At 44.9% G+C, this 23,416-nt stretch overlaps 1 protein-coding gene across 1 annotated transcript in view; it reads right to left on the bottom strand.

Annotated features, from left to right (window-relative positions):
- Positions 1-305: 305 nt before the first annotated feature.
- Positions 306-23,416, bottom strand: part of LOC126235660 (cytochrome P450 9e2-like) — a 67,936-nt gene continuing 44,825 nt past the window's right edge. The window contains exons 7-8 of the mRNA XM_049944380.1: positions 6,614-6,877; positions 306-982 (exon numbers count right to left, since the gene is read on the bottom strand). Coding sequence (XP_049800337.1) covers positions 816-982; positions 6,614-6,877 — 431 coding nt within the window. The 3' untranslated portion in view covers positions 306-815. The remainder of the gene's footprint in view (positions 983-6,613; positions 6,878-23,416) is intronic.

Here is a 23,416-nt window from a genome sequence, read left to right as displayed (position 1 = left end):
AAACTCGCTGTAAGTCCAGAGATGCTCGTTGTCGCAGTTACCAGTGGTTGTATTTTTTGTCGTATCGACCATACGTCGCTGAATAGATCTCCCCTTTATTAATATTTTCTTTCATCCAGAACATTTTTTCCGTACGATGCGTCGTTTTCGAGGTATTTAGCTGTCGCTAGTTGACACAAACATTCTTTAACATTCTTTATAGTGTAAAGTCGTGTTTGTGTTGTTTATGACGATGAGACAAAGGAGAGAGTGAACCACAGTGCCGGTACGGGTATTGCTCCTTTAGGAAATCACAATCTGGGGTGGGGGTGGGGGGCTGCTGGAGGACGGATCGTCAACAATGTCGCATGTCATCATTCCTCCTGCGAGGACATTCTAATTTAAACCAGGATTTTCCTGTAGTCTCGTTATCAGAAGCCTTATGCCCCTATCTTTTCAAGCCTTGCTGTTCGAATACTGTTGCTAATCGTTTTTCAGTAACAGTTTTCTAATCGCCTACCACCGACTGATAAGAATTCGTTACAGACGGCGCCTACGGAGGCGGGAAACATGTGACTTTTGTGTTAATTTCCTTTAAACAAAATGGAGAAGGGAAAAAAGGAAATGTGTGTTACAGAATAACATATCAATATAAATAATGCATTCTTTTCGACCAGTGTGTAACGTGGTCAGACACATATCTGTGAGGTTAACAGACTGTTGTCGGTTGCGTTATTGCAGCCGTGTGTACAGAGTAGTGTTTTCGAATTAATTCAAGAACGTCAGATTTTCTTCCCTCTCACATTCATATGGAACGACATGTAATAATTTTCTGATCAAAATCTACGCCGCACGCCAATCCAGGCACCACCCTTGATAGAGAGATTGAGCTTGTTTGGCTGTATCTTCAGAGGCACCGGTGTCTTGGCGACTACCTGGAAGCTGAACTTGGACATCAAGTGCAGGAGTACCACCTTCGCCTCCATCAACGCGAACCTCTGGGCTGGAAAAAATAAAACAATTGTCATAAAGGACACACATATATTTTTGGTAGAACTTACAGCCAGTTAGAATAGGTATTTCTCATGAGTGGGTGAATGTAGACATTACGACTGAACGTCAGCATAGGCGTTTTTTTCTGGAAGTTCCCATTCAGCTTAAACATTAGAACACGCATAGTCTTCAGATTACGATTATAAGTCTTTCAAGATCTTAACAGCTAAGCATTCTCGGAAGAAAGATAACAGCTGTCACTTTGCCAACTGTTCTGTTTATCACATAATAATATTCTTCTCTAGTAGTATGTATTCAGACTCTGACTATTGTGCGAGATTATACAGTAATCTCAGATAACGTTTTCTACGACCTGGATAAAGCATTTTATCGTGGAAATCACAGAATTCCCCAAGATAAATTAAAGTTTTATGGGATTGATGGATAGCCAACCAATGGATAATACACCAAAATAACACAGAGAGTAGTATTTAGTAATTCATACAATACTGTCTGGGGCATAATTCTGACAGGGGAGAAATCACATATGGCGTTCCTCAAGGCTCAATCTTAGGTCCACTATTGTTCTTCATATAAGATGATGATGTTTGGCTTGTGGGGCGCTCAACTGCGTGGTCATCAGCGCCCGTACAAAGTCCTAATTTGTACACACTCCAATTTTTATACAATCCAATTTAGTCACTGTCATGAATGATGATGAAATGATAAGGACAAGGATGATGAAATGATAAGGAGAACACAAACACCCAGTCCCCAGGCAGAGAAAATCCCCATCCTGGCTGGGAATCGAACCTGGGACCCCTGTGATCCAGAGACAACAACACTAGCCACTAGACCACGAGCTGCAGACCCTCATATATATATATATATATATATATATATATATATATATATATATATGATATCCCATATAATATACAGCAAGCATAATTAGTTCTTTTTGAAGATGACACTAGTACTGTAATCAATCCAAGCATGTGTACAGAAACAGAATAAATGGTAAACAGTGTTGTTAAAAAATATCATTGATTGGTATCCTGTGAATGGTGTCAGCGTCAATTTTAAAAAGACACAACATATTTAATTCTGCACATCTAGGGGTACTACACCAATGATAAGTGTAATAGGGTGGAAACTTCAAAATGGGGTGTAATAGGGTGGAAACCTCGAAGTTCTAAGTGTCCATACTGATGAGAATTTAAACTGGAAAAAACAAATTTTGGAACTTCTCAAACAACTCAGGTCAGCCACATTGGCGCTTATAATCATAGTAAATCTTGGGGGGAGACAGATCAGTAGCTGACATATTTTAAATGCTTTTATTCAATAATGTCATACGAGATAATGTTCTGGGGTAGCTCATATTTATGCCCAAAATGTGCAGTGAGGATAATACATGGCATTCACCCATGATCAACTCGTAGACATCTGTTTAAGGAGTTAGACATTCTCACTAATGCTTCACAGTGTAATTTATTCCCTCACTATGTTTGTTGTAAATAATCCACTACAGTTCAAAAGAAAGGAACAACAGTGTTCATAATTGCAATACTGGAAGGAAAAATGACATTCATTGCTCCACATTAAAGTTGAATTTAGCACAAAAAATGGTGCACAGTGCTAAAGCTAAATTTTTGATCACGTACACAGAGATACAGGGTGTCCGAAAAGACTTTCCCTGATTACATAAATTGATAACTTAGGCTAGATTTGAGATACAAATATGAAACTTCTGTCGAATTGTTTACAACTATCTAAGTTTTTTTCTGTTTTAGGTTCGCAGCGCTTAAGTAGTGGATGAGGTGCAGTGCCCAAGAAGCCATGTTAACCAATCAGGAGAAGGCAGAGTGTGTCCTGTGGTACCATGAGACGCGACCACCAACTACAGTGCAGAGACACTTCCAGACAACATTTGGAAGGAATCCACCTGATGTCAAGAGCATTAAAGCCTGGTATGAGAAGTTCAAGAACACAGGATCGGTTGCTGACCTTCCGAGGTCTGGTCGACCAAGAACCTCAGCAGACAGGGTGGAAGCTGTAAGGCAGTCTTTTCTGTGAAGTCCAAAGAAATCGGTGCGCAGGGCCTCACGTGAATTACAGATGCTAAAAAGCTCTCTCCATGACATTTTACACAAAAGTTTATTGTTTCGTACATACAAAGTGCAAATCGTTCAGGCCTTGTTGCCCAATGACAGTACACGTCGATATGACTTTGCGGTCGGAATGCTAGCACGTATTTAGGACGACGATGGTTATCTCAGACGGATTGCCTTTTCCGACGAAGCGACCTTTTTTGTCAGTGGAGTAGTGAATCGCCATAATGTGCGCATTTGGGGTTCATAACCCCCTGGCGAGGTCATGGAGTGCACCAGAGGCAGTCCAAAGGTGAATGTTTGGTGCGCGCTATAGCACGATCGTATTATCGGGCCATTCTTCTTCGCTGAGGTTACCATCACATCTGCAGTGTATCTGGACATGTTGCAACTGTATGCTGTTCCTCAGCTGCTTCGGTATCACCCCGATGTCTTGTTTCAGCAAGATGGTGCACCGCCTCATTGGGGTTTGGACGTCCGTGCCTATCTCGATATGACCTTTCCTGGGCGACGGATTGGTCGTGATGGGCCAACGGTTTGGGCTCCACGCTCTCCTGACATAACCCCATTAGACTTCTTTTTATGGGGTTATGTGAAGGACGAGGTCTACCGAACACGTGTACCAGATCTTGAAACCCTGCGGCAACGGATAACCACAGTCGTTGAATCGATCCCTCAGTGATGTTGGCTAATGTGTGGACGGAAACTGAATATCGCCTAGATGTGCTACGTGCTACCAAGACTGCTCATGTGGAAGTTTACTGATGTGTGAAAAAAACTTTGATAGTTTGTAAACAATTAGACACCAGTTTCATATTTGTATCTGACTTCTAGCCTGAGTTATCAAGTTATGTAATCAGGGAAAGACTTTTCGGACACCCTGTACAAAATGTCTGAGAGACAGCAAAATAAAATTTGAAAAAAAAAAAAAAACTGAATAGAGTTCTTCTTGACAAGTCCTTCTATTCTGTAAAAGAAATTCTATTATAGTAATGTGTAAAAGGTGGTAGGTAGGAATTACTAACTCTACTAACCCATATACATTTATATATAACTTTGAATTGTATAGTATGTATGTGTTTTCAAATTAATTAGCAATGTGAACGCAACATGACTCGTTCCGCGTCATTACGACATGAAACCAACTAACTAACTGCACAAAGTGCTGAGACAGGGCTCAGCGTTGGCCTGAAAGGGTGTGAACCGAGTTCGAATACTGTTGTCAGTTATGCCTGGAGGGAAATGGCGAGATGGAAGACATATGGACATGTCTGACACCTCCTCCCAGGGAATTCATGCCTCCACTATCGGTCCACTCCATTATGTGTGAAAGTAATTTTATTGAGCGCAAACTGTATTGAACTACTTCTAATAATTTCCGGGTATGCAGCCGGATCCCGTCGACATTCTGCCACGATATTTCGGCCCAGAGACGTCCGGCCATCATCAGGTGAGTACACAACTACTGAAGAGCCCAGGTGCAGTCGCGGTATTTATGCCGATTCTCGCGCATGTGAAATGTACTGGCATCCTACAGCGCATGCGTCAGGTGTTGACATGCGCAGCATAGCCGAGTTGTATGTGCACATTCGATACTCAATGACTAGATGAACTTTTATTTTCACCACCGAGGGCAGCACATACAACTCGGCTATGCTGCGCATGTCAACACCTGACGCATGCGCTGTAGGATGCCAGTACATTTCACATGCGCGAGAATCGGCATAAATACCGCGACTGCACCTGGGCTCTTCAGTAGTTGTGTACTCACCTGATGATGGCCGGACGTCTCTGGGCCGAAATATCGTGGCAGAATGTCGACGGGATCCGGCTGCATACCCGGAAATTATTAGAAGAAGAAATACGCCGGGAAAATTTCAGAAGTCACATGTATTGAACTACTTTGTGAGTGAGAGGAAAGTACTTGTTAGATCCCCTTTCCCCGCTCCACAATCAGAATACCGCCTTTTCTCGGGCATTGCTTGGCTCTCTGTTAGCTCAATAGAATGAGTGTATAAGAAAAGTTAAATGAGCAGAGTTACGAGGAGTTAAAATGTTCTTTCATTGTCTCTCCTGCTGAGACAATCTGAAATTCTTGCATCGAGACAATGCCATGAAACTTTAATAAAATTTTTGCTCGTTGTCGCAGCTCGCACTGGTTGTAGTTGCTACTGTATTGATCAGATATCGTTGAATCGATCGAGATGCAGTAATGGTGACGTCAGAAACTGCCGAGAACATGATCGATTCCTTCAAATTACAAATTATTTGACGTTTTCGAAAGAAATTACGCTGAATAAAATTTGGTCGTGGTCTCATAGCGTACACGTCTGCCTAAGGCTTACGATTGCTTTTAATTTCCTGTTTTTCTTACTTAAAATAAACAGTTGACTTATAAATTTGTTTTTGGACTGGATACGCCTCGAGCAATCACAACTTTTCTTCTTTCCTTCACCGAGACAAGTTTCTCTGTAATTACAGCAGGTAACTTCAGCGAAACACGCGTGGATAAAAAAATGGTAGCTGTGTTTGGTCAATGTGGAACCCACAGAACCGCGCTGCTGCTACGGTCGCAGCTTCGAATCCTGCCTCGGGCATGGATGTGTGTGATGTCCTTAGGTTAGTTAGGTTTAAGTAGTTCTAAGTTATAGGGGACTGATGACCTCAGAAGTTAAGTCCCATAGTGCTCAGAGCCATTTGAACAATTTGAACCTACGGAAAAACAAATTGTAACCAAACGTGGGAACAAGCGTGAGCTTACAACAGGAGAAGAACATACATATACAGACGTCAGAACATGGACCCACTTGTAGCTTTTCATAAATTTTTTGAGATTATAACTAAAGTTGGCATTACACGTTGATAGACGGAACCACCTTTTCTTCGCTGTGAGGTAGTTGGCTTTAATGCGAAACGGTTTCCATGAAGTACATCGATCAGACCTCCGGCATAAAAGCACCATACACTTGGTTTCAGTCAATTTTCATAGACAGCTGTTGAAGCAACAGAACTATTTTCTATGAAACAGAAGTAGCATGTGGAGGAGGTAAACGTACGTAAATAAATGAGTTAATCCTGCCACAGGGCAACATGACAGTATAAGTAACGCTTTTTTAATGGGATGATTCAGCCTGAGTCAGCAAAAATGTTTGAAACGCAGTGGTTTTGATGTGCTTCTTGACTAATAGAGCGACAGTATTTTCGACGAAAAGTCTGTCCTTTTAGAGTACGTTGGATGAGAGTTTAAGTTCTTAAATGCTATGTGATTTTTCTAAAAATGTTCTAGTTTAGTCATTTGACTGTACTTAGCTTTTAGTTACAGCCTATAGCGTTTATCTGACATATCATTATCGTTTCAAAACTGATAAGATTGAAATGTAAGGTCAATGCTGATAGCTGGAAATTTAAGTTTCGCATTTACAGAAATACAGCATGAAGCCAGCGCTTAACGATGGTTTCTAACATTGAAATGGTGTAGATAGAAGTAAGATTAAAGCAACAAAATTTACTAACAGAAAATAGCTTACCAATGCAAATGCGAGGTCCGGCGCCGAAAGGGAAGTATGTAAAGGGCTTGATACGGTGCTTGTTCTCTGGACTGAAGCGCTCCGGGTCGAAACTCTCTGGGTCTGGGAAGTACTTTGGGTCGTGGTGGATGGCGTGTACAGGAATCCAGATGATCTCGCCTGGTCGCACCTGGACGCCTCGGCACACCTCCGTGTCCAGCAGCTGGTAAGGGTGCACACACACCCTGTCCAGCGCCACACCTGGCGTGTACATCCGTAGTGTTTCTGCCAACAGGAAAACAACACTCTTATCAGTCTGAGCATTCACTCAGGCGTTCGCTACATGACATAAATCTTCTACATCGAAAATCACATGGGCGTCAAATGTCATTTGTTAATGACATTCTGAATAGCAACAGATACACACTTTTACAGTTACAGTGTTTACTGGCCACCAAACATTAATACAATTCATATCGCCGGGTCCAGCCATCAAGGAAAAATTAAAAACTGCAAAATAAATAAATAAGTAAAATAAAATAAGTGAGAACTGAAGTTCTAGTAGTTCACCATGTATCACAGGATTCAAAAAGTGACACTTGATAATAACATACATTTAAAATGGAACCACACAACACAGGCTACGGTAGCATTTTGAAAGCAGACGTTTCTGATTCCATTACCTACCGTCGAGCACCGCTGACCGCATGGCGGAACGAAAATTCGGTCGAGTTTCGCGCAGAAAATTTGAGATACAAGTACATACAAGTAAGTATTCGAACTTTTTTTGAATAATGAGGAATTTCATAAAATCGAATAATTATTTGGATACTTATGTGGCACCGAAATAAAAGTACTTGTATCGAATCAATGTTACCAGAATATCCAAGTAGTGAGTGGGTGAGTGATTGCTGACGTGCTAGCTTCTGTAGAGACGTTAACACACACCTTAGTAAAGTCTTCTGATTATGTCGAAGAGAAGGGTCTGGAGAAAAGTATTTGCAATATTCAAAATTATACCACTGACTGACGGTTTGTCAACACAATTATCATACCAATATCAGCAAATGTCAAAGAATGCAAGGACGTTTTATTAAGAGAGCTGAAGAAAATGTGTGGGTTCGTTGAATTGAATGGAGAAGCAGCCACTGCTCCCCTGTTGGATCCAAGATTTCAAAACCTAAATTTTCAAGATCCAGCAGCATGAGGGCGATCCACATAAAACTCAGAAGTGTGGTTTATGAGCAACAAAGTAGCCCAAATAAAATCGAGGAATCCGAATTTTGGAAACATCAAACATCTAGCGCACAGCAACAAAAAGAGACATGAAACACACCGAAGTGGCGAAGTACCTCTTTATCTGTCAAACTCTGCAATATCTTAAAAAAATTGCTGAATCCGAAGATATGAAAGTCCGTTGGCCTGTTTGTACAAATATGCACAACAATATCCTATCGTCCTTGCAACATCTGTGCCTAGTGGGTGTTTATTTTCAAAAGTTGGTGAGTAAATTGCTCTTTTGGGGAAACTTTCCAAAAGGTGTATTTTTGTTGAACCTTTATCGTTAATAAGGAAATCAAAGTATTTAATTTGCCTTATTGTCAATCGCAATGCCGCAGTGGTAACACCGGTTTCTATCAGATCAACGAAGTAAAGCAATGTCGGGCCTAGGCTGGCATTTAGACGGGTGACTGTCCAGGTCTGCTGAGCGCTGTTGGCAATCGTGGCGCACTTAGACCCTGTGGTGCCAGTTGAGGGGGTACTTCATTGAGAAATAGCGGCTCCGGTCAAGAAGACTGGCAACGGCTAGGAGAGCGGTGTGATGACCACGTGCTCCACCACATCCGCATCCAGTGATGCCTGTTGGCTCAGGGCGATGTGGTGGTCGACCAGTATCATTGGGTCTTCCGAGGCTTGTTAGGACGGAGAGAGAGAGATAGAGAGAGAGAGAGAGAGAGAGAGAGAGAATTTGTTTTATTAGGATACATAAAATAAGGCACCGAGTAAAATATCATACGATGAAGGTCTGATAAGTCTAGTAAAAAGCAAGAAAAAAACGTTTGCTACATTTCATAAACAGTTCTCCTCACTCCTCGACACAGTCTCCTCCGAGGTTACGCACTTGGTGCAGGAATCCTCCAGCTTTTTCATCCCATCACACTCTGCAAAATATACGACTGCAGAGGTCACTTCCTTATTTGATGAAAATTTCTTCCCAGCAAGCCAAAGTCTCAAGTTCGTGAACAGGAAGAAGTCACATGGGACTGAACCTACGTTGCGTGAGGAACCAGTTCGAAGCGCAGTTCATCCACTTTTGCCATTGATATCGTTGATGTGTGGAATGATGCATCATCCTGATGGTAGAATACTTTTTTGTCTGACACTCTTGATCTTTCTTCAGCCAACGCAAGTTTCAAACGATCCGACAACGAACCACAGCAGGGTCTATTTATAATTCTGCTGTTTACCAAGAAAACTATGAGGGCTATTCGTTGGGCATCCCAAAAAACAGCAACCATTACCTAACAAATGGGGGGGCTTTGCCGTTTCCGATACACACCAGCCTTTGACCGTAGTTCTTGCTGCCATTTTGACTCTGATGCAAAAGCCTTCAGGATTGCGATTAAACATCGCCACACATTGTGCTGAAATGTCTTGCCAGATGAGCTTTTGGTCGACTGTGAGCAGTTGCGGCATCCAGGGGCAGTGGCAAGGGGGCGGGGGGGGCGGCTACTGGGGCAATAGCCCCCCCTCCCCATGGAGCATCATATTACACTGAATAAAATGACTTCAGAATCAGCGAATATATTACTCCGATAGATTCAATCATTATTTCTTATAATTATGTATCAATATAGATTGCAATGTATTCCAAACACATTTCAACAAAAGAATAAGAAAGGCAAACAGCTTACTACCTAAACCAATAATATCAATCAACTTAAAATGGGCGTCTTGTTATTTATTAATACACATTTTTTACCCTGAACTCCAAAACAATTACCAAAAACTGCTTTAAGCAACACCAAATTTACCAGTTTGTCGGTAGGGGACCCCAACTCTCCTTTTGTTAAGCTATATTACATAACCCCAACCCTCTCCGCCCCCCCCCCCATTAGCCCCCCCACCCTTGACAGACTTCTAGAATCGCCCATGGCGGAATCCATCTTTCACACAGATTTCACATAGCCAATTCTCCGTGCGGGATGTTATACAGTCGCTCTGTATACAGTCTCTGCAGTTATCGAATTTTTATTTGGCGGTCTTGCATCACCACGTCATGGATTTTGTCAATGGTTTCCTTTGTGGTGACTTCAATTGGACGGATTTCGTCTTTGGTGCTGCTCCGACCACGTTTAAATTCATTAATCCAGAAGCAAATGATCGTCAATGATGATGCAGAGGCCGCATGAACTTGATCCATTTCTATTTTGATTAGTGCGGCAGTCCAACCCTTGAAATGAAAACGATTAATAACGCCACAAAACATGGTCTTCTCCATTTTCGATAGCACTCGACACACTGACCAATTCAGAGGGCTGTCAACAATGAAATGCACGCTGCACACTGTTGAAATTCTTTATACGATTCTTGCAATGATCAAGCTAACCATCCATGAAATTGCAATAAAAATATTAATTTTTTTCATGGAAATTTACTGGACTTATCAAACCACCCTCGTGTATATTCAGCAGTACTTCACTTGCATAGAAAGTATCGATATGAGTAGGTATCGATACTTTTTTAGTACTCATGGAAGTAATATCGCAGGACGACTTGAGTACTACTCTTCTGAGCAGGTAGCGATACTTTGATGGCATCGGAATATCACTAGTTTTGCGGAGCGGAATGGAGCGCTCAAGAGTTCAGCGACAGCAGCGGAGTAAAGACAATGTCGTGACATACACTCCTGGAAATGGAAAAAAAGAACACATTGACACCGGTGTGTCAGACCCACCATACTTGCTCCGGACACTGCGAGAGGGCTGTACAAGCAATGATCACACGCACGGCACAGCGGACACACCAGGAACCGCGGTGTTGGCCGTCGAATGGCGCTAGCTGCGCAGCATTTGTGCACCGCCGCCGTCAGTGTCAGCCAGTTTGCCGTGGCATACGGAGCTCCATCGCAGTCTTTAACACTGGTAGCATGCCGCGACAGCGTGGACGTGAACCGTATGTGCAGTTGACGGACTTTGAGCGAGGGCGTATAGTGGGCATGCGGGAGGCCGGGTGGACGTACCGCCGAATTGCTCAACACGTGGGGCGTGAGGTCTCCACAGTACATCGATGTTGTCGCCAGTGGTCGGCGGAAGGTGCACGTGCCCGTCGACCTGGGACCGGACCGCAGCGACGCACGGATGCACGCCAAGACCGTAGGATCCTACGCAGTGCCGTAGGGGACCGCACCGCCACTTCCCAGCAAATTAGGGACACTGTTGCTCCTGGGGTATCGGCGAGGACCATTCGCAACCGTCTCCATGAAGCTGGGCTACGGTCCCTCACACCGTTAGGCCGTCTTCCGCTCACGCCCCAACATCGTGCAGCCCGCCTCCAGTGGTGTCGCGACAGGCGTGAATGGAGGGACGAATGGAGACGTGTCGTCTTCAGCGATGGGAGTCGCTTCTGCCTTGGTGCCAATGATGGTCGTATGCGTGTTTGGCGCCGTGCAGGTGAGCGCCACAATCAGGACTGCATACGACCGAGGCACACAGGGCCAACACCCGGCATCATGGTGTGGGGAGCGATGTCCTACACTGGCCGTACACCACTGGTGATCGTCGAGGGGACACTGAATGGTGCACGGTACATCCAAACCGTCATCGAACCCATCGTTCTACCATTCCTAGACCGGCAAGGGAACTTGCTGTTCCAACAGGACAATGCACGTCCGCATGTATCCCGTGCCACCCAACGTGCTCTAGAAGGTGTAAGTCAACTACCCTGGCCAGCAAGATCTCCGGATCTGTCCCCCATTGAGCATGTTTGGGACTGGATGAAGCGTCGTCTCACGCGGTCTGCACGTCCAGCACGAACGCTGGTCCAACTGAGGCGCCAGGTGGAAATGGGATGGCAAGCCGTTCCACAGGACTACATCCAGCATCTCTACGATCGTCTCCATGGGAGAATAGCAGCCTGCATTGCTGCGAAAGGTGGATATACACTGTACTAGTGCCGACATTGTGCATGCTCTGTTGCCTGTGTCTATGTGCGTGTGGTTCTGTCAGTGTGATCATGTGATGTATCTGACCCGAGGAATGTGTCAATAAAGTTTCCCCTTCCTGGGACAATGAATTCACGGTGTTCTTATTTCAATTTCCAGGAGTGTAGGTGACGATGAATTGCTTGAGGTGGCTGTCCGAAGCGAAATACCTCAAAAGAATACTCCAGGATTCCACAGTCTCACTTACTGAGATTAACATTACATCGGACAGCAATTTTAAGCATTTACGTACATTTCTCGACTCTCGTCTAATTTTCAAGAAGAGAGAAAGACGCATGTACCAAATGTGCCCCCATATAAAAAAATGGGCTCTCGATCAAGTAGATCAAACTGTTCCACACGTTCCTCATGCCAGTAATCACTTACAGGCAGAAAATCAGTGCGCTGATTGCGGACGCAAACATCAATAGGTTTCAGGCGCTCCAAAATAGGAACTGTTTGACCAGGTGAAGATCGGGTACTGAGGAACATATTTATGGAATAAAAATTCGCTTGAGCTGCCTGTAGCTTTCTTAATTTATTCTGCTATTGGTTTTGGAGCTTCAAGCTTCATCTTCAGGTGACACCAAATAACAATGGGAGCAGAAATGTGTAGCAATGGGACCAGTCACTCACGGAAGTGACTATACTAATGCTGCGCTAGTATTTGTCCTAGTCGAAGGAAAAGGAAATTTTCTCAGAATTCAATGAAGGCGCGGTTGGGCGATGAAATCTGAGGCCGCTGGCAGAGTGTGGTAACAGTCAACAGCCAGCGGGCCAGGCAAGGTAAACATGGCACTCGCGGGCATGTAGCTGTGACGGCAGTATTGCAAGCATGATTTGTTTCGAGTGGAGCAACAATGAGGCAGAAAACTGCAGCGTTGCTGTAGGTTATTGTGATGTATGAGGCGGGGCACTAGGCCAGAGCCAAGACTGGCGATTTGTAAGCAGCTGACATGTGGGAATTAATCCTTGCTATAGTTTCTGTATCTCCCTGACACTACATAAGAAGCAATGGGAAAGCTGATATAAATACGGTAGATGGACAGTTTTAGCTTGGGACAGAGTGTGCCAGGTCAGCCAAGTGTCGGGCCAGACCTGTGCTAGGCTTCACTACAGGGGCCAGTCTAGCAGCAATGTTATAAGTATTCTGCATAAACTAGTATTCTGTTTTCTATGTACTTGTTCGGGCTATATTCCGCATCCGAGGACACAACAGAGGGGCGGGACAGAATGGCAGCCTGGAACTTGGAGCTCGCACAGTCTGCCTGAAAGAGGGCAGCGACAGCCGTCTGCAGCGGGTCCAAGAGAGGCTCGGTTCCGCTCCAGTCTACGGGCCACGTTCGCTTCCCACCTGGTGTGCCGGGGTCGGGGCAAGGCGTACGCTGCAGGAGGCACGGCAGTGCTGCAACAGTGCCAGAGATGGAAGTGGGTGTTGCTATTCGGCAAGCACCACTAGCAGCAAGCTGCAGAACAGAATCGAGGAGTGCATGGGTTCGAGTCTGGTGCTGTCCAGGGAGCAGTGGCGGCCCGAGGGCCACGGGTGACCAGTACACCCACCTGCGTCCCACGGTTGGACAGAGCAGGCCAAACGGGACGGAGGGCGGTGAGGACCAGGGACTGCAGCAGTCTCCGGAGTCGCGGGCAGCAGCGCGGCGCAGGTCACAGCGCATCAGTGGGCGGCGACTGGCAGAGCGCGGCCGACTTACAGAGGGGTGGCGCTGATGACTGCAGCAGTGGCATCGCATCGGCATAGCAGGAGTCTGCTGAGCCGGCTGGACTCGCGGGACAGTGCGTGAATGGCACGCGGACGCTATGCTTCACCCATCGAGTCCTGTAAATTATTTGAATAAACGAATGTTACCAAATACTGCTGTAACACTCTGCACTCCCCTTGGTGCTCTTGAACTTGCTCGGCCTCCTGACAAAATATGGCACCGTGGGTCCCTGCTTAAGCTCTGCCATCTAGAGTCTCGGGTTCGACACACTGACCCCACGACAGTGGTGTCAAAAGTGGTGCCAGTTACAACACCGTTACCGGATTTCCACTTCCACATCTAATGTCGAGCGAGTAGCGTTGAGGTGTGCCTGAGTAGAGGGGTAGTTGAGGTGTTTGGCTGCATTCACGATGGGTGGTGATGCACTTCTTGTTATGTTTTGTCGTTTGGGAGGTGTTTGTCCATACCTGTATAGGGAGGAAAGCAGGACCGTTCACCTGCACACAAACACGATGTGGATGGGTGAGTGACATTTGATTTATTATTTATGTGTCATTCTTTTGTGTTTTGAATGGTTATGTATGAATTAGGATAGACTTTTTAAAGATGTTTTTTGTAAGGCCAAAGGAGCCTGTAGATTTATCTGGAATCAGGGGAAAGGGAGGACATGATAACATTGCACCTAAGTGATGTAATTTTTGTAACATGACAGATCACGGATTACCATGTACAAATTGGGTGCCAAAGAGTTGTTTTCTTTGTAAGAAATTTTGTCATTTGGCTCGAAATTGTTCAGAATGTTGATGGGCGATGATTCGCTGCAGGACCTAAGGAGCAGCAGGCTGAAATTAATGGTAACAGTGGAGCTATAAGCAAGAATGCCTCAAACACGGTGAGCAGCAGAGGCTGTGGCAGTAACTACAGCGGAAGCTGTAGCCGCTCTAACAGAGCAAATTTGGGTATTATCAGAAGTGAGGATAAAGGACAAGGAAAAATATGAAGAATTAGCAGGGAGATTTGAGGCCTTGCAAGTAGGGGAAGGGACGTCGGGTAAAAGTAAATTACAGGTCGTGGAGTGTCATAGACTGTTTGATCCTTCAATTGCGGCATTGATTAACCCATTTTCGGGTAAAGCAATGGAGGATGTGTCGGCATTACTTAATGAAATTATCACTATGGCTGAGGCCAATGGGTGGTCGGATGTTGGAATACTGAGAGTGGCGAAGTTACGCTTGATAGGGGATGCCAAGTCGTACGTATTGTACCATCAAACGTTGAACAATGTGGGGACGTTTTCAGAGCTTGAGAATGAGTTGCGCCAGAGGTACCAAAACCAGAATGGTACCAGGTTTTTCGTGAAAAATTAAGTGTGTTAGTTATGTGTGTGTGAAATCTTATGGGACTTAACTACTAAGGTCATCAGCCCCTAAGCTTACACACTACTTAACCTAAATTACCCTAAGGACAAACACACACACCCATGCCCGAGGGAGTAGTCGAACCTCCGCCGGGTCCAGCCGCACAGTCCATGGCTGCAGCGCCTTAAGTTACGTTGTGCAAGACGCGACAGTTGGCTGCGACTGCGACGCTGCCCCCTCCTCTTTTCCCACCCTGGCAGACGGCGACACGGCCGCAACACGACTGGAGTCGTCGCCGTTTCCCAAGCTCCGGTCGGCGGCGGCGGGTTCAAATACATAAGAAAAATAAGAATTCCGATTTTCTTGTTGTAAAAAATACTGTATGTTAATGCAACAAACTTACATCGGCTCCCAGAGTTACTTTTTCGATACAGATTCCCCTTTTACTTTAAAAAATTGAAAAGTATCTCTTCCGGTTTTGCGTGTTTTTTTCGCTGTATATTACTTCTCTATCAATTGTGAGGAAAGTAAAAGGCACAAAAAATTGATGTTTGCGTATCTTACAGTTTCACATCACAGCTTGATAATGAGGTGTCTATTTTTCCGATATTCGTCACAGTTATTCCGATACTTAATTTACAAGTAACCTACTGCATAAAATTTGAATTGTGTACAGTGAAAAATGTGGTCGCTGGCTACTTTACGTATGGTTCACGTTAGGTCATACATCGTTGCCGATGAAAAGAAGCTAACATATCGAAATTATTTTTAAAGTTGAGATCAGAATGATATCGATCTCCGTTTCCGAGATTTGGGCTCATATATCTCCGGGAGCGTCGCGACTAGCCGCCAGTTCTGTCGACGCGCAACGAGAATCGTGTGGTCATCACACGATAGAGAATGCATTTGTTTTGTTTCGCTGACACATTGGGACTTAATGAAACCATTTTATGTCATATATTTCTCCGGTATGAGTTACTAATATTTATCCATATGCTCTTGACAATTTCATTTAAAATGCCACGAAATGTAGGTTTCTTAAAGCCAAGTGATCAAGCAGAACCCATTTTCTTGGCTTTGCTGAGGCATCTGAACCTGTTCCAAGCTTTCTTTCTCGTTTATTTCTCTGATACGAGTCCCGAATATTCCTCGATGTGTTTTTGCACATTTCACCTAAAATTCCAATGAAAGATAAGTTTATTAACAATAAGCGCACGCTAGGGTCATTGCATTGTTTCAAGTTCTTGACAACAAGATAGGGTTACACCTTAAACATCTCTAGAATTTTCATTCTGAACGTCTACAGCATATACTAGCAGAAATGTGGAAGAAATAATGTCTGTGCTTGTTCACAAAATTTCCCCAAATTATACTTGTCAGTTTCTCCCATGCAGAAACTTTTGGAACAAGCTAAGGCAACTTTCATAGCCGACTGACTCTTTATTCCCATCCAAATGAACTTCCATATTCTTATATTCTGACAGCATACATCGTTATGGATGACATGAACATTTAATCTTGCCAAGCTGCACTCAAAAGATGACTCCAGGATTTACAAAAGACGAATTTCAATTGTGAACTGTGTCAGACCAGAAGGGCCTTGTAAAACAGTAGTGCACTTTTGGCACAAGTTTTTTGAGCACCATCTTCTACCAATGAATTGAAGTAAATGTGACAAATTACTTATTGCAGCGAACTGTTTGCGCAATCTGTTGAGAAACGCCTTCCTCAAAAACGAACATCTATTGATTACAGAAAGCTGTACAACAATCTGGTGGTGGTTTTTCACAACTAGAAGGTATCATCCAGACACCAATCTACCGTTTACTTTCGAAGTGAAGGTATTGTAAAATGTAACTTTCTCGTTGTACTTTAGATTGTTCATTTTATAATGTACTTGCCGTTTTCAATTTTTATCGTCACAAAAAAGAGTAATGCGAAGATTGACCTTCAAGTTCATTTTCATCATTCTAATTCTACATCTGCATGGATTATATGATTTTCATAATAGGCCTGAAAAATTTGCATTAATGGGAAAATATTATATATTTCACTCACCTGCCAGTTTCAACTGTGCACCAATTTCTTCCCAAATTCTGTCTCTGAACATAGTGTCTCCATATTTAGGGTTCTTCAAATCGTAAAGGCGAGGATGTTGCGAGACCAGCTCACAGAGCATCCAGCACATCCTGTGAGTGGCTCATTTCAGTTTTCCTTGAGTGGCTCGACATCTTTCTGACAGCGGTACGTCTTTGTGTCGTCCGACTTCCGTCGCAACACTGCTCACTGGTGCAGTGCTGCGGCAGCTGCCGCAACAGTCGCGCGTCGCATCCCAAACTCGAACTGCGCATGCGCCAGCAGGCAACTTCTGACGTCACGTAGCGACCCGTCGCAGTCGCTAGTGTGCGTCGCGTCTTGGACAACGTACCTTAGAGACCGCTCGGCTAATCTAGAGTAGCTGCTAGTTGTGAGGTGAAATGAGACTGTGGAAGTTTTCTCAGACAGGATTTGAAAACTGAATGTACAAACGTTTGAACTGTCACAAATGGGAAGACTAATAAAGCGCTGTTACAAGAGGCCGAGAACAGGGTGTTAGATGTGTTTTTGTGTGGAGTACCGCGGAAGATGTCAAGTCGGGTGGGAATGGAGAATCTCAGTCATCTTGCGGCGGCTCTAAGGACTGCCACGTACTTAGAGGAGGTAGGTTATGCCACAAAGCAAAGGGTGGGGCATAAAGTTCTGGCAACGGAAATTAAGTGTTTTGGCTGTGGCCAGGTGGGTCATATTAGGAGGCAGTGTCAGCGTCAGTTGCGGTGGTACTCATGTGGGAAAATGGAACACCGGGCAGTGAACTGGAGGAGTAAAAGTAGGGGGGAACCTCGGCGACAACAGCTGTTAAACGAGAACGGGATTGCTTCAACCGCCGAAGAGCAGTCCCAGTGAAATTAGGTAATGCGCTTGTAGGCTTATTAGGCTCGGTAAACGGAAGGGAACAAAGGTTTCTGGTTGACACGTGAGCACACGTGTCTGTTATTAGTCTAGGCCTCTTTAGCAGGAGAAGGCGTGAGCCACCACGCTATAGGTCACGTGGGGTGGGAGGTAATAAAGTAGAGTCATTGGGTACGACGGTACTTCAATTCGTGATGCAGGAACTAAGTTTAGTGAGCACATATAGGTGTTACCATGTGTGGGTGAGGGGTATTCAGTGATTCTCGGACTGGACTTCCTTGGCAAACATTGTGCGAAGATAGATCTTTGGCAGCAAACAGTGGATCTCGGTGGAAGAATGTTTTGCTTTGGGGAAACGGTTGCAGATGGACGAATGTCGCAAGGTGCACTTAACATGAAAGTCACACCAGCTACACTGCGAACGGATTCAGTAAAGGTCGATCAGCAGGATAGCATAGCGGCAGGTACAGGAAAGGTAGTTTGGGTTTCGATAAATACGGACTTACCAAAGGATACGTTGTATGTGGTGGAGCCACTCTAGAGTAATGAGGAGTTGGATAATGCGCACTGATTTTTGCGGAGGAGTTTAGCTCAAGCAAGTTATGTGGAAGGAGATTATAGGGTTCCTGTAAGTGTAGATAACTTCGGCAGAGCGTATTTTAGCTCGTCGAAAGGGTTGTTATTGGCCACGATCGGGGTTTTTGGTTAAGCTGACTTCGATAGGTATGATTACAGGCGAGCCATAAGCAAAAGGTCGATGCATAGCAATTAAGGGGACAATTACAGCATTTGCAGGGAGATGACAGGGTCGCATTGGAGGAAATATTATTGACATTTAGCGATTTATTTGGAATGAAGGGTAGGTTACTGGCAACACCGATTACGACGCATCACATACCAATGGAGAATAATACACCAGTGTTTAGGAAACCATATAGGATAGCACATCATAAGCAACCGCTAATTTGTACAACAAAACTACGGTATGGAATCACAGAGCGCAGTGATAGTCCATATTCAAACAATGTATTTCTTGTACCTAAGAAGTCGGTGGATGGTACAAGGAAATACAGGTTTTGTTGTGATTATAGGTTTCTGAATGCGAAAATCATTTCTGACACATATCCGATTCCGACCATCACGGACACACTGGACAATCTGGGACAATGTAAGTATTTTAAGAGAATGGATTTATGGAGTGGATACCATCAGTCGGAAATAGCGCCGGAGCATGGGGCAAAGACACCTTTTACTGTTCCTGGGGGACATTATCACTATAAACGTATGCGTTTATCTCGTGTATGTGGTATCGAGTTATAGCACTAAAATACATTCAGAGGTCGGAATGTCACCGTTCGAGGTGGTCTTGACGTTCTATGTCCGAAATTGGGAGCTAAATGGGATGCAGTGAGTGAATTTGCACGGACAATACGGGAAGTCTGGAAGAGGGTACAGAAGGACGATACGAAAGCGTCAGAGACGCAGGAAGATCCGAATAGGCGGTTGGGACCTCTACCACAGTACAGGGTAGGTCAAAGGGTATTCATCACGAATCTATATACACCTAAGGGAAAGACGAAAAAATTCTTGACGAAGTACTACGGACCATACCAGGTTGTGGAGATGACTTCGCCTGTGAATGTTAAAGTGCAGCTGCCAACAAAAACATCCATTATCCTCGTAATAGAGTAAAGCCTTTTAAAGCAATGGTGGACAGATTACCTCAATTGCAAGGAAGTGACCCGACTGCCGAGACTAGGCAAAGCAAGCGGAGGAAGAAGGTCTCGGCTGAAGCACAACAGTGGACATATAATGTGTAATATTGTATGGCATGTTTACATTTTGTTTTTGTATCAAGTGATAATTTGCGTTTTTCTTGTGTGTGTGTGTGTGTGTGTGTGTGTGCGCGCGCGTTTTTTTCCTATCTCTTTTTCTCGCCTTTTGGTGTGGCCTATAATAATTGCGTTTTTCTTGTTTGTTGTTTTAGTTGTTTTGTCATTGTATGGGGGAGACTACTTTTTAGGGGCAGAGTGAACTATCGGGAATTTTCGAGGATTGGAAAAGGGGTAGTAGAGGCATGTTTTGTTCTTTTTCTTCGCAGGGTCAGAACATATGTGGACGTGTTGGGTGACAGCCATGGGGATGCTGATCTGTGGTGGAGCTGGACATCAACAGATAATGATCGAGTCCTTGCAGACAGGGGTACTGTATTCATGACAGCCAGATATATCAGTAACAAGTCATAAGTGGTTGCTGTGAACAACAATAGAGATATGGAAGATCAGGAATGAAGTACGAAAATTACAGGAATCGTTCTCGGAAATGTATACTGAGGGGGGAAAGGAATCACAAACTAAAAGAAGTCCTGGGGGAATATCAAGAATTACAGTTGACTTATAGTAAACTTAGGGATCAATTGTCTCGTTTAGTGGAGAGTGTGCCACAGATGGTAACTAGGCGCAAGAGCGGATGGATAAATGCAGGGGGAAAGTATTAAAAACGGTGTTCAGTACAGTGGATGACGATGATGTCTGAGCATTGAATCAATCAGTAATGCAGGTGGAACAAGCGGTCAGTGAGGTTAGAGGAACCATAGAGAGACACGCAAGACGTTTGTGAAGCCTAGAAACAAGGGTCTTGAACAACACCAAGCTCGTAGGAACCTTAGTGGAGGAGTTGACTCGATATGCGGGAGGGACACGGGAAGTTATAAGTAGCGATTTGGGGATGATGCAGAAAAGATTAAACATATTGGATGGTATGTTGGCTATTGCCAGGTTGCTCAGGGAATTAGCAGACCGATTAAGTGAAGCACGTACAGAAGTTACGATGTTACAGGAAGCAGTATATCATGTGGTAAATGGGCACCTTAGTCCTGTGTTAAACTCGCCAGACGATCTTTTTAGAGGATTACAATTAGCGTAGAGGCGATTTCCACAAGATATAGAACATGTAGTGGAGGTAACACAGGCCGCTATACCAATATTCTTTGCCGGCCGGAGTGGCCGAGCGGTTCTAGGCGCTACAGTCTGGAACCGCGCGACCGCTACGGTCGCAGGTTCGAATCCTGCCTCGGGCATGGATGTGTGTGATGTCCTTAGGGTAGTTAGGTTTAAGCAGTTCTAAGTTCTAGGGGACTGATGACCTCAGAAGTTAAGTCTCATAGTGCTCAGAGCCATTTGAACCATTTGAACCAATATTCTTTCATGTGTCATTGGTATAGGTGAGCACGGATGGGGCGCGAGTTTACATTGATGTCAATTTTCCAGTAGTCAGAGTTCAAAATGGTTCAAATGGCTCTGAGCACTATGGGACTCAACTGTTGTGGTCATTAGTCCCCTAGAACTTAGAACTACTTAAACCTAACTAACCTAAGGACATCACAAACATCCATGCCCGAGGCAGGATTCGAACCTGCGACCGTAGCAGTCGCACGGTTCCGGACTGCGCGCCTAGAACCGCGAGACCACCGCGGCCGGCAGTAGTCAGAGTTGACTGACATTATGAGCGTTACACTATCGATCCATACCCAGTGAAATGGAAGGAGATCGGTAAATGGGTGCAGATTAGGACACAAGACGTACTTTTTATTTCGGCGAACAGAGAAACTCACGGAGTACTACCATTGTCAGAGTTGGAGTATTGTACTCAGGGGCGAGTGATGATTTGCCCTGATCGACCAGTTTTTATGGATAGTAGTACATGCGAAGTTGTATTGTTCCTGGGGATTATGAATGGCTGAAGTTGTGAGAAAGAGATGTTAGCGACACACTCCTACTAGCAGAAGCTAGGGAGGGACTCTCGTTACATTCGGTATTTACGTCAATATGTGTGATGGTAACTTGTTATACCAATCAGAGAGCGGATAAAATAAGGAGGTTGCAACTGTGAGAAAGTCGAATAATTATAAATGGTACGGTTCGTGAGATTGTGGGGGAGGATTTCTATCTTCCAGCATCACATACAGGTGAAGCAGCTTTAAATTTGTCACATAGGAAGTTGTTTTATCCGGAAGGGGTTCTAGAGATATTACCAGTGAAGAATCTGACATCTTTAAACTTCACGTTAAACCCATAGTTTTTGGAAACGTAACATTCCTTTATTAATGCACAGGAAGGATCTATCATGATTAATAAAGTATTAGAACACGTTCGAACGTTACAACAGCATCGGAGCAACAGAATAATGGCAGTGAGCATTTCAGCCACAGGGTGAGCCGTTTTTCTATTTTTCTTGAGTATAGCTTTGTGGACAGTGTGGGAACGTGCAGCAGTAGACGAGGTGCCAACGCATCAGTTGGCTACGGCATGGGTAACCAGTGTGCACAATGTACTGGTGTAGAGTTAGTGTTTTGATTTTCTCATTAGTTTTAGTCTGTAGAATGTAAGTTTTGTGAACAAGGTATGTTTATGCAGCCACAATCCACATCTGTTATATCTCGATTCAGGCCGAATGTTGTTGAATGAAGGGAGGTGTAGTGCTAGTATTAATCCTAATCGAAGGAAAGGGAGATTTTGTCAGAATTCAATGAAGGTGCGGTTGGGCGATGAAATCTGGGGCTGCTGGCAGAGTGTGGTAACAGTCAACAGCCAGCAGGCCAGGCAAGGTAGACATGGCACTCACAGGGGCAGAACTTTGATGGCAGTGTTGCACGTACAATTTGTTTTGAGTGGAGCAACAACGAGACAGAAAAGTGCAGCGTTGCTTTGAGTTATTGTGATGTATGAGGCGGGGCACTAGGCCAGACCCAAGAGTGACGGTTTGTAAGTAGATGACATGTGGGAATTTATCCCTGCCATAGTTTCTGTCTCTCCCTGACATTACATCAGAAGCGAGGGGAAAACTGATATAAATAGACAGACAATTTTAGCTTTGGACAGCGTGTGCAAGGTCAGCCAAGCGTTGGGACACACCTGTGCTGGGCTTCGCTATAGGGGCCAGTCTAGCAGCAATGTTATAAGTATTCTGCATAAACTTGTATTCTGCTTTCGATGTACTTGTTCACGCTATATTCCGCTTCTGGGACACAACACCGGGGCAGGACAGAACGGCAGCCTGTAACGTGGAGATCGCACGGTCTGCCTGAAAGAGGGCAGTGACAGCGGTCCGCAGCAGGTCCAGGAGGGGCTCGGTTCCACTCCACTCTACAGGCCACGTTTGCTTCCCATCTGGTGCACTGGGGTCCGGTTGAGGCATACGCTGCGGGAGGCATGTCAGTGCTGCAACAGCGCCAGAGATGGTGCTGGCTGCTGCCGTCCGCCAAGCACCACTAGCAGCAAGTTGCTGCACAGCATCCAGGATGATGAGGGCTCGAGTCTGGTCCTGTCCTGGGAGCAGTGGCGGCCCGAGGGCCACGGGTGACCAGTCCTACGGTTGGACAGAACTGGCCAAACAGGGTGGAGGGCAGCAAGCACCAGGGACTGTAGCAGTTTCCGGAATTGCGGGCAGAGGTGTGGCACAAGTCGCAAAGCACCGGCGGGCGGCGACCAGGAGAGCGAGGCTGACTTACAGCGGGCCAGCCTTGTCGACAGCAGCAGTGGCGCCGGCGTACCAGGAGTCTGCTCAGCCGGCTGGACTCGCGTGACAGCGCCAACAC

The sequence above is a fragment of the Schistocerca nitens genome, chromosome 2 (assembly GCF_023898315.1).
Source record: "Schistocerca nitens isolate TAMUIC-IGC-003100 chromosome 2, iqSchNite1.1, whole genome shotgun sequence".
In the NCBI taxonomy this organism is placed as follows: domain Eukaryota; kingdom Metazoa; phylum Arthropoda; class Insecta; order Orthoptera; family Acrididae; genus Schistocerca; species Schistocerca nitens.
The sequence above is the reverse complement of the archived record's forward strand: the minus strand, read 5'-3'. Positions and strand labels throughout refer to the sequence as shown.